General features: G+C 41.3%; 1 protein-coding gene across 2 annotated transcripts; it reads left to right on the top strand.

Annotated features, from left to right (window-relative positions):
- The first annotated feature begins 10,776 nt into the window (after positions 1 to 10,776).
- On the top strand, positions 10,777 to 12,106 carry znf593 (zinc finger protein 593). 2 transcript variants are annotated; one of them, XM_055862726.1, is made up of 4 exons: positions 10,777 to 10,884; positions 11,239 to 11,456; positions 11,561 to 11,623; positions 11,805 to 12,106. In XM_055862726.1, the coding sequence occupies exons 2-4, from the start codon at positions 11,257 to 11,259 to the stop codon at positions 11,929 to 11,931; spliced, it is 390 nt and encodes a 129-aa protein (XP_055718701.1). In that variant the 5' UTR covers positions 10,777 to 10,884; positions 11,239 to 11,256; the 3' UTR covers positions 11,932 to 12,106. The 2 variants fall into 2 exon arrangements, with proteins under 2 accessions (XP_055718701.1, XP_055718702.1); XM_055862727.1 differs by having other exon boundaries at positions 10,820 to 10,941.
- Positions 12,107 to 12,806: the final 700 nt, after the last annotated feature.

Here is a 12,806-nt window from a genome sequence, read left to right as displayed (position 1 = left end):
TTTGTCTCTGTACTGACGTTTTGCCTGTTTGATTGCCTTACGGAGAGAAAACTACACTGTTTGTATTCAACCATATTCCCAGTCACTTTTCTATGGTTAAATGCTGTGGGTTCGTGCTTTCAGTTTCACGCGAATGCTGCCATCTATCCACAGTTTCTGGTTTGGGTAGGTTTTAAAAGTCCGTGTGAACAACATCCCCTATACACTTCCTGACAAACTCAGTCATCATGTCCGTGTATACGTCAATATTATTCTCAGAGGCCACCAGGAACATATCCCAGTCCGCGTGAGTTACCGCCGTTCTGATATCCAAAAGTTATTTCTGGCTGTATGGAATAACACAAAAAAGGTTGTGGGCTAATAATGTAAGAAATAAAACAAACTATTCTGCAAAGTTGCTTAGGAGCTAGAAGAAGAGCTGTCATGTCTGTCAGCACCATTTTCATCTTCCTGAGCCTGTGTAGGGATGTTATTTGGATTATCACTCTAGGATTATCACCCCCACCCGCCAACCCCTCTTTTACGCTACTGCTACTCTGTTTATCATATATGCATAGTCACTTTAACCATACCTACATGTACATACTACCTCAATTAGACCGACTAACTGGTGCCTGTATATAGCCTCGCTACAGTATATAGCCTCGCCACTTTGTCACTGTCTTTTTTTATTTCTTTATCTATTGTTCACCTAATACCTTTTTTCTTTTACTTAAAAATTGCACTGTTGGTTAAGGCCTGTAAGTAAGCATTTCACTGTAAGGTCTACACCTGTTGTATTCGGCGCACGTGACAAACTTTGATTTGATTTACTGCAATGCATATTTTCATTCGTTCACTACCTGTACAGTAGATGGCAGCAATACACCAAGAGTTGTAGTCTGCCATAAAACCGTGACGAAAAACGTTCATTATAACGTTGGAGAAGATACGTCCCTTACAAAGTCCTACAGGAGTAATGCACTAAAAATCCTGCAGAAATCCTGCAGAATATACAGTACCAGTCAAAAGGGTGGTCCTACTCATTCAAGGGTTTTTCTTTTCACTATTTTCTACATTGTAGAATAATAGTGAAGACATCAACTATGACATAAAACATATGGAATCATGTAGTAACCAAAAAAAAGTTAAACAAATCCAAACATATTTTACATTTCAGAATCTTCAAAGTCGCCACCCTTAGAGAAGCACTTGGGTAACAGGTGCTATCACAAAGGAGAAGTGGTAGAAAAGGGTAATGGGTTCACTAGTGTATCCGCTTGAGTGAGCCAGAGCCACACACAGACAATAAACACCTGCAGAGAGGTTGCCTTGGTGATCGCGTGAGCCAGAACCACGCACAGACACTAAACACCGCAGAGAGGTTGCCTTTGTGGTAGAGTCAGGGAACATCCTACATGGCGTTAAGGGCCCGTCTCCTTTAATGTTCCTTACGGTTTTCAACATGGCAGGGTTTGCTATTGATTACATGCACGGCATCTTACTTGGCATGTGTCTGTAAATGACTACACTGTGGATTGAGTCCAAATATCACCCTGAGTCCTAGTACATTGGAAGAAAAATAGAACACATAAACAAAAGACTGCTTGCCACAGAGTTCTGACACTCCCTGCTATTCTATAGCTTCACCTGTTTAAATGGGATTTTACCCAGGCAGAACTTCCACCATTTTCTACTACAGGGCACCTATTGTCTACTGAAAGACACAGTTACATCTCATTGAGATGTTCTTTCCAGAATTTGTTATTAGGTTTTAACAATTGTATGGGAAATGTAGCTGACATGACAATTGTATGGGAAATGTAGCTGACATGACAATGCCTTTGGGATTCTTAAAAAGATTGGCATTTCAAATGAGGTTCAATTAATCTAATGCTCAGACATCCGTACCACCTGTGTTTAGCTGAAAGACATCCCAGGTGTACAAGGGAACTACATCTGTATCAGCCCAACAAATGGGAGGTAGACTGAGAAAGGGTTGAACCACAACTGTACACAACTTTTTTTTACACTATTTATTTATTCAGAGTATGTGTGTGAATGAAGGTGTTTCTTAAACTGGCAGCATGATATATAAATGCATTATTACATTGACTGAAGTATGGGCCTACTGAAACCATTATAAATTGTTGGTATTTATCAAATACAAAAAGCATACACTATTGCATGTGGAGATGGTAATGTATTACATTTCTCATCTGCTGAAAGGAAATGTCTATTGCACTATATTTCAAAAGTCTATATTCTCTGTCACGACATACTGTATCTCAAATCCTGTAGTTAACTTAATTGCCATATCCTGCAGGAATATCAATCCTGCAGGTTTTGGTCCTGCAGGATTCAACCTGGAATTTACTTGGTCCTGCAGGAATTGCCATATCTTGCAGGAATTTCAAAATCCTGCAGGGTTCGGTCCTGCAGGATTCCTGCAGGAACTGTCATGTTTGTGCAGGACAATTCATATTCATACAGGAATCCTGCAGGACTTTTTTGTAAGGGGTGTTAGGAACGTGTTGGCTGAACTCATAAATGCTATTCTTTTGATTGGCTAGAGTTATGCTGACCCATATGCAATCCCTTTAGGGTTGCTTGCTGGCTAGCTACACTGGTTATAGCTGGCTAGTTATCTACTGTTGTGTATGTTGCCTATTCCACCATTTGTAGAATGCATACTGGCATTTTAATATAGCGTAGGAAATGGGAATCCGGACACACGGATTCCATTATCCAAACTATGATCAGAATACTAAAGCTGCATGAACTGTCAAGTCTAGACATGCCTGTACATTTAAATATGTCTACCATGTGCAGATTCCCTTTTCCCAAGCTATATTCAAATGCCAGTATGCATTCACCAAAAGGTGGAATAGGCTAAATATGATAACAGAACAACTGATGACAGTAGATAACTACTGTAGCACACTATCCAGCTAACCTATGTAGCTAGCCAGCAAGCTAGCAATCAACGCTAAAGGCATTGCAAACGGGATCATAAAATTCATTTATAAAGCCCTTTTTACAACAGCAGATGTCACAAAGTGTGATACAGAAACCCAGCCTAAAACCCCAAACAGCAAGTAATGCAGATGTAGAAGCATGGTGGCTAGATAAAACTCCCTAGAAAGGATGGAACCTAGGAAGAAACTTAGAGGAACCAGGCTCTGAGGATTATAAGAGACTGATTATGAGAGACATAGCCATTGTTCTTCAAGATGTTCAAACGTTCATAATGACCAGTAGGGTCAAATAATAATCACAGTGGTTGTAGAGGGTGCAACTGGTCAGTACCTCAGGAGTAAATGTTAGCTGGCTTTTCATAGCCGAGCATTCATAGGTCGAGACAGCAAGTGTGGTAGAGAGAGCGAGTCGAAAAAGGCAGATCTGGGACAAGGTAGCACGTCCGGTGAACAGGTCAGGGTTCCATAGCCGCAAGCATAACAGTTGAAACTGGAGCAGCAGCACAACCAGGTGGACTGGGGACAGCCAGGAGTCATCAGGCCAGGTAGTCCTGAGTCATGGTCCTAGGGTTCAGGTCCTCCGGGAGGGGAGAGCGAGAAAGAATTGGAGCATACCTAAATTCACACAGGACACCAGAAAAGACAGGAGAATTACTCCAGATATAACTGACTAACCCTAGCCCCCCGGCACATAGACTACTGAGGCATAGATACTGTAGGCTGAGACAGTGGGGGTCGGGGGACACTGTGGCCCCGTCCTACGATACCCCCAGACATGACCAACCAGGCAGGATAATACTTTGCCAAAGCACAGGCCCACACCACTAGAGGGATATCAACAGACCACCAACTTACTACCCTGAGACAAGCTTGAGTACAGCCCACGAAGATCTCCACCGCACCAGCCCGAGGGGGCGCAAAACCAGGATAAGTCTAGCTAAACATTTATTTATATAAATATTAACTAGCTTGCTACCATTTTAGGCCAGCAAACACATTCCTCACACGCTAGGAAAGTATTTCCACCAAACATTATAATGAAAAGGTGCATCTTGGTCCCAAAACAGAAGTTTTCTGGAGACTTGTGGGAGTGCTGAGGACAAAGGATAAGGATAATGCACCCCTAACCACCTAAAGTGGTCAGCCAGATCTGAGCACAATCAGTGCTTTTAACCAGATCTGAGTACAATGAGATCAAAGTGACTTTAGTGCATGTGGAATCAAATCAAATTGACCTTACCGTGAAATGATTTGTAAAGTAACTATGCCTAGATAATTAACAGCGAGTCGCAGCAGTGTAAAAAAAAATAAAAAAAAATATATATATATATATATATTGGGGTGGCCATTTGACTCATTGTTCAGCAGTCTTATGGTTTGGGTGTAGAAGCTGTTAAGGAGCCTTTTGGTCCTAGACCCGTCTTTCCAATGCTATCTTCGTTTTCTGATAGCAGAAGTCGCAAGTGTCAAGTGTAGACACGACCTAACATTCTGGGAGTAGCAGCACTTTTATGAGTGCTCCGACGCAGATTAGAGGAGACTGGGGCTATTGCTCTTTTTTCCTCCCGTATGTTGTTGGAAGACCATAGCGAAAGTAATATTAAGATTGGGACACAAGTGATGCTTCATTTTAATCATAAATGGATTTAACGTGAGCATTTTTGTCCAATGAAGAAACTTGCATGGATAAGTGGTTTTGTTTAGCAATTTTAATTAGACTATTTGTCACATTGAAATTTGGCAAACTCTGATTCAAACTATAGCTCAAAACTGTGAAAACTCCCTAAGTTTATTAGTCAATTACAAACTAAATTTGACTTTTGCGTTTAACCCAACCCTCAAAGACACAAATACTACATACATACCACAGGAGGTTGGTGGCACCTTAATTGGGGAGGACATGCTCGTGGTAATGGTTGGAGCGGAATGTATGGAATGGTATAAAATACATCAAACACAATGGTTCCATGATTCCATTCGCTCCTTTCCAGCTATTATTATGAGCCGTTCTCCCCTCAGCAGCCTCCACTGATACATGCATATACAGGTTTTGGAGAGGTGCATGGGGCTGCCACACTGGGTGCCCGGGAAGCTGTTGTTGTGGGGGATTAAGTGCCTTGCTCTGGGGCACAATGGCAGGTAATGGCATCTAGGATTTGATACCAGCAACACTCCGGTTGCCAGCTCACTTCCCGCCAGACTCTGGCTGCTGCCACTGTATAGTAGTCGGGAGATTTAGGTTTGTACAGATTGTATTTGACGGCATTGTCATCAACCCACCGCTTCTTCATCTGTGAGGTTTTTTAGCAGACTACAACCTATACATTGTATTCCCGCCACCTACTGTATGGGTAGTGAACTGGAGAAAACTAAAATCCATTGAGGAAAGGGGGAATAAAACATTACACAAGTAGACACAAAACAATCATACATCCCACTCCTTCAGTCACAGTCCAATTCAAATCACATATTCATTCAGTATTCCCTGCAATGTTTCAGCTGTTAATTCCTGAAGACCCCCCCCTAAAAAAAAACCTTTCAACCACAGATAGATACAATTATGTACAGTTTCTTGCACCTCTTGTTTGTTTGGGCAGTACAATTAATAATTTGCGCAATTAACACCACAAAAATCTACCTTTTTCACTATCAGTGTATCTGTGTCTTTCAACCGGTGAATGACATTCTGAATCTCAACAGGATGTGGGGAATCCACTGCCATAGCTTCCTTACCTCCACTCGCTCCATCAACTATACTGAACAAAAATATAAACGCAACATGTAAAGTGTTGTTCCCATGTTTCATGATCTTAAATTTAAAAAATCCTGTAAATGTTCCATATGCACAAAAAGCTTCTCTCTCATATGGTGCACAAATGTGGTTACATCTCTGTTAGTGAGCATTTCTCCTCTGCCAAGATAATCCTTCCACCTGACAGGTGTGGCATATCAAGAAGCTGATTAAACAGCATGATCATTACACAGGTGCAGCTGGTGCTGGGGACATTAAAAGGCCACTCTAAAATGTGCAGTTGTCACACCATGCCACAGACTCAAGTTGAGGGAGCATGCATTTGGCATGCTGACAGCAGGAATGTCCACCAGAGCTCTTGCCAGAGAATGTAATGTTAATTTCTCTACCATAATTTCTCTACCATAAGCTGCTTCCAATGTCATTTTAGAGAATTTGGCAGTACGTCCAAACAGCCTCACAACCGCAGACTACGTGTAACCACGCCAGCCCAGGACCTCCACATCCACCTATAAGGGCAAGGCGAGACCCAGATACAGGAGGCAGATGGTTTGAGTCTTTCATATTTATTAATCAACCCAAAATAAGAGAATGGTTGTTGACAGGCAAAAGGTCAAAACCAGTTCAGAGTCCAGGTGGTACAGTGTGGCAGGCAGAATGGTTAGACAGGCGGGTACAGAGTTCAGAAAAAAAGGCAAAGGTCAAACCTGGGAGGACAAGTAAAAGAGAATAGAAAAGGAAGGCACATGTGAAAACCACACTGGTTGACTTGGAACATACAAGACAAACTGGCACAGAGAGACAGGAAACACAAGGATATATACACAAGGGATAACAAGCAACACCTGGAGGGGGTGGAGACAATCACAAGGACAGGTGAAACTGATCAGGGTGTGACACCAGCTTCTTCACCTGCAAGATTGTCTGAGACCAGCCACCTGGACAGCTGATGAAACAGAGTATTTCTGTCTGTAATAAAGCCCTTTTGTGGGGGAAAACTCATTCTGATTGGCTGGGCCTGGCTCCCCAGTGGGTGGGCCTATGCTCTCCCAGGCCCACCATGGCTGTGCCACTGCCCAAACAAGTGAAATCCATAGATCAGGCAGAGCTGCCAACTCTCACACATTGGACGTGAGACACATGGATTTGACCCTCTTCTCAGGCTCTCACGGCACACCTCTTATATCTCATGCATAGAAAAGTACTGCTTTTATTTTCTAATTAGTCAGTGCGTTAACTTTTCAACTGTGCTCCAAATTGTTTTGAAATCAGAGGATTTGCGCCTGCAATTTAACCTCTATGGGACGGTTGTTGCTAACGTGCGCTAATGTGACTAGAATGACATTATATACAACAGCCAACTTTCCGGGACATAGACATGTCTTATATGGGCAGAAAGCTTAAATTCTTGTTTATCTAACTGTAGTGTCCAATTAACTGTAGCTATTACAGTGAGAAAATACCATGCTATTGTTTGAGGAGAGTGCATAACAACAAAACTTTTATAACGGCAACTGGTTTGATACATTCACCTCTGAAGGTAAATGATGTACTTACATTCAGCAATCTTGCTCTGATTTGTCATCCTGAGGGTCCCAGAGATAAAATGTAGAATAGTTTTGTTTGACAAAATCAATTTTTATGTTCAAATGTAGGTACTGGTGTCTACAGTTTGACACCACTGCTGTCTCTGGCTCCACACTCATCTGGCCCAGCCATCAAGATGTGTGAAAGTTAGTGTATAAGTTAATGATCCATCATGTATGACATTCCTGGGAGTGTGCAAACTTACATTTTTTATTTGTTATTACCATAGCATTGTATGTTCTCTATAGTTATGTACTTGAAAATGTATCAATTGACCAGTTATGCACTTTTGGGCAAACTCCTGGCAGACTTGATACAAAATATTCTGCATAATTCTTCACTGGATCAGTCTGAAACTTTGCACACACCCTGCTTCTATCTGGGGGCCAAAATCTAAATTACACCTAGAATCCTTTCTGAAAGTGTGGCATTTCTCTTCCATTTAAAAAGTAATAATAAAAAAAGTGTTTTTTTGTTTGTATTCTCTTACCAGATATTATCCCACAGAAATTTCACATTTCCACAAACTTCAAAGTGTATCCTTTCAAATGGTATCAAGAATATGCATATCCTTGCTTCGGGTCCTGAACTACAGGCAGTCAAATTTGGGTATGTCATTTTAGGCGAAAATTGGAAAAAGGGTACGATCCTTAACATCACGAGCTGAACCTCTATCATTGTTCTGTCTTGCCACAGCACTGTGAAGAGCGGCACATTGATTGGGCTACTTATGTAAGGGATCAAGGGGATTGGATGCATGTTTTAAAGAAACGCCCCTCAAGATTAGAGTGGCGCTGAATGGAGAGAGTGAACGTTCTTGCTGAGTGTAATAAAACTCCAAAAAGAATAGCACAGTAGCGCTGTTTTATGTACAACTTTGTCAACAAAATTAGGTTGCTGTTACTCCCTATTGCAGAATGCATTCTTTTGACAGCATGTACTAGTCGACATAATAAATACTTGCACCAGTCCCCTCGTTTGGTGATTGGCATTTAGGCTGTGACAATGAAAAGTCAGCAGACAGACCTACAGTATGTTTTAGCAGGGAAGTTTGGTAGGGTAATTGATTAGTAAATATTAAAATAATTTTGTCAAACAGATTGTGAACCAAAAGTGTATGTTTTTTTTCTTCCAGAGGGGGCACAATAAATAGAAAAATAATTTGGTCAGGGTGTAGGGGCAGATTTATGTAATTTTGTGACAGTAAATAAATAATAAAATCTCCTGAAGACATCTGCTCCTGCATTGCCCTCTACTGCTCATCCTCTGCCTCCCTGAATTGCCACCACTCCCCCAGTACTTTCTCCCTCTCTCTCTGTGTGTGTGATTGTGTGGGCGGAGACAGGTGTGCTGGAGTCAGAACAGATCCCCACCAGCTGCAACCTGTTCCATAATCACGACCTCTACAAATACTCAGCCCTGCCACTTCCACATGGCCAGATTGTAATCTCTAGTCAGTCTGTCTGTCTGTCCTTCTAGCCATTGTTACTATTAGATCCTGTTTTCCTTGCCTGACACTGTTTTCCTCTCCGCTGCAGTTCACATCTGACTCTGGTCCCTGTCTCCAGTTCCACGTCTCGTCATTCTGCTACTCTGTCCTGGATACCCCACTCTACTACACCCTTGGACCCCCCCCCCCCCCCCCCCCCCCCTGCTTACCCTGTCCCAAACTCTCTCGCTTCAGCCTCAGCCTCTGCACCTGGTTTCCTGCAACCCACCTGAGCTTCCCCTGGCCTGCACTCCATCTTCCCCTTGTGTTTCAATAAATACCTTGGTTACTTCATCCCAGTCTCCTCGTCTGAGTCTGCTCTTGGGTTCCACTCTGCGTAACATTTACTTTATTTAGTCTGATCAGTGGAACAATTCTCATTCTTAACAGTAAGCTAAAATATAGGTTAATTACTGTGCTAGTAAGCAAGAACACTGTTATTCCACACGTATTTAATTCAATTTCTTCATAATTTTGCCAGCGTAATTACATATTTGAAATCTATGGCTGTCTTTTGAAAATGAATTATGAGGCAATAAATTTTTGCAACCATTTATGGACAGTATTGAATAAGTCATACCAATAAGCATTGGATGATAAATGCTGCAGGAATCAAATATAATTGTAGTATTGTGCACATGTTAGGCAGAAATGGTAGGTGTACTCATGTAATAGTATAACTTTAAACCGTCCCCTCGCCCCGACACGGGCGCGAACCAGGGACTCTCTGCACACATCAACAACTGACACCCACGAAGCGTCGTTACCCATCGCTCCACAAAAGCCGCGACCCTTGCAGAGCAAGGGGCAACACTACTTAAGTCTCAGAGCAAGTGACGTAACTGATTGAAATGCTACTAGCGCGTACCCGCTAACTAGCTAGCCATTTCACATCCGTTACACTCACCCCCCTTTCAACCTCCTCCTTTTCCGCAGCAACCAGTGATCCGGGTCACGGCACCAATGTAACAGTATAACTTTAAACCGTCCCCTCGCCCCGACACGGGCGCGAACCAGGGACCCCCCCAACTGACACCCACGAAGCGTCGTTACCCATCGCTCCACAAAAGCCGCGGCCCTTGCAGAGCAAGGGGCAACACTACTTAAGTCTCAGAGCAAGTGACGTAACTGATTGAAATGCTACTAGCGCGTACCCGCTAACTAGCTAGCCATTTCACATCCGTTACACTCACAAATCATAAATATATATGTTTATGTAAGGTAAAATTAAGGCAAGGATCTTCAACTAGTAGGAATTAGCCACATGAATATTGATATTCATTCGATTTTGAGAAATTAATTGATACAATGACATTTTCAAACACCCAGCACTTAAGAGGCCAAACCCCCTGTAGAGCAAGTAGGATTTTTCCCCAGCCCTATTTTAAAGAGCGAGGTGTTACAAAAATACAAAATGTTTGTGTCCTTACCTTGAAAGCGGTCTATGGACGAGGAGACCGCAATCTATGATTTGGTTATCCACTGCCTCAACCATAAATATTACAATTTTACTTTAAATTTCATCACCCCAAAATCGCCAAGTGTCTAATTCTGAGTGGTTCGTTTAATGTTCAAAGCATCCTATATACGCTTGACCTGTGCTTTTAATTGTTTTATTTTCCACACTGGTCATAGCTTAAACCATGTTAAAGATGTAGAATTTCAGTAACTGTAATATTTTCCATTCTGGGGGTTGTGCCAGGTGGAAATGAAATTCACATAGCAAATTTCACCCCAAGCTTTCTTCAAAAGTTGGCAGCCCTGGATTAGGGCCTAATGAATTTTTTTCAATTGACTGATTTCCTTATATGATCTGTAACTCAGGAAAATCGTTGAAATCGTATATTTTAGTTCAGTATATTTCCTGCTCCTCCGTGCAGGAAACCTGCTGTACCGCCCGTTTGCACACAGGCCTACTAATAACATTTTAGGCTGTGTTCTAGCTACCTCTAGTGGCGTGTTTAGGTACAGCATGTTGACCACGGCACGTTGACCCGGATATGATTCCGTCAACAAACACGTGTGAAAGATTCTAGCAAGCTAGTTAGCCAAGCTAAAAAACGAACAGCACGGTTTTGTGGAAAAAAATTATCGACAGGGTGAGTTTAATACTGTGTTATGACAACAGAAAGGTCTTGCAATCATTTTTAACTGAGGTACGTTAAACTCGTTTTAAAAAGTGTTATTTATCGCGTAGATTAAGATTTTGATTAGAAGACGGGTCCTGTCTCAGTAACTGCTGTAGCTAGCTAACGTAGCTACTACTAGATAACTAGCTAGTTAATGTTTATATCAAGTCAAAAACTTAACATATGGCAATTTTGACAGTCAAGTCAGACAATATGCCAATGGTGTTGTAAATTGCTTGTAAACGTAAAGCAGCCTGCGTACATATTAATCCATGCAATAGAATAGCAACGATTTTGCAATCACCCATTATATAATTCCAATAGGTATCACCTAGCACCACCATGGGGAAATCCAAACAGATCGGAAACCACAACAGTACCAGGAAGAAGAGTATTGGCAAGACATGGAAGACAAAGAATTATAAGAAGCACTTGGACGAAATCCATGCAGACATGAAGCCCTCAGCTGCAGCCAAGTTGCTCAAACAGGAGGTGGACTATGATGTCACTGGCAGTGCCCAGCACTACTGTTTACATTGCGCGTAAGCACTTTTATGCTCTTTCTTGCATCTATCCAAAAGGTTCACATAAAAAAAAAGTGGCAACTTGAAAGCCGTAATTTAACGTGCGTGTGTTTTGTTTACAGACGATATTTTATTGACGTGAAAGCCCTGAAGGACCACTTTAAAACCAAAGTGCACAAGAAACGGTAAGATCCTCACTTTTCTTTTGAAGCAGACAACTGTTTTTTGAATAAATGTGGATACAGTTCCTGTGACACACCTTCCCTCCCCCCAGCACCCTAGTAGTATAACTTTGTAGCTGGGCATGTTGATGATGTTTTGATGACTAAGTAGCTACATTTCTTCACTGTCCAACACTCTTTTCAGGATTAAGCTGTTGAAGGATGAACCCTACACTCAGGCAGAAGCAGATAGAGCTGCAGGTATGGGTTCTTATATACCTCACAAAACCGTAGAGGTGAAAACACAAGAGGTGGAAGAGAAGATGGACTGAATGTGGACTGCCGTTCTTTAAGAACGTCTTACTTTTTGGTGACTCTGAACTATGGACATTGCTTTACATAAATGCATTACCCATATATATGTACATGCACCTGTAGATATGTAATGTCTGTGGCGCAAAATGTGAACTTGTTGACAGAAACAATAATAAACTAAAAGGAAATGGAGTTTCTATTTTAGACATTTTTCTTTTCTTTTGTGTTATTGACTGTACGTTTTGTTTTTGTGTAACTCTGTTGTCTTTGTCGCACTGCTTTGCTTTATCTTGGCCAAGTCGCAGTTGTAAATGAGAACTTGTTCTCAACTGGCCTACCTGGTTAAATAAAGGTGAAAAAAATAATAATTTACAAAATAATTTGTCATTCTGGCAGCAGGCTTGAGACAATCTAGTGACAAATGCAAAATGTTTATACAGTCTGTATTCAATGCCTGTGCGACCCGTAAAACATTAAATATAGCTCTGAATTTAGAATACACTGTATAGACCAACTCAATAAATTGCTTGAGATTGTCATTTGAGATGAAATGCTAATGTAAAGCAGTTTGTGCTGCTATAATTCGCTGTTACCCTTAAATCCAATTATAGTACCATTACGTCAGTGTTTAGGAAGTATTTTTGTTAACACTTTCATGGATTTTACAATGTGTTGTCATGGAGGTTTCAAGTTATTGAGCAGTTGCATTCTGTTTATTATTGGCACCAATGTCAAAAATGTATTTGTAGCATCAAGAAGCCACAGATGTTTTGGGACAAGCACATCCAATACGGAAAGCCGTTTTAACATAAATTCATAGAATTTTTTTATATCAATAATTGTATTATGTACATTTTGTTGATTTAAAGGAATTCTCTATATATACACACCA

Source organism: Salvelinus fontinalis, chromosome 15, assembly GCF_029448725.1.
Source record: "Salvelinus fontinalis isolate EN_2023a chromosome 15, ASM2944872v1, whole genome shotgun sequence".
Classification (NCBI taxonomy): domain Eukaryota; kingdom Metazoa; phylum Chordata; class Actinopteri; order Salmoniformes; family Salmonidae; genus Salvelinus; species Salvelinus fontinalis.
This window is presented reverse-complemented; position numbering and strand designations above follow the sequence as displayed.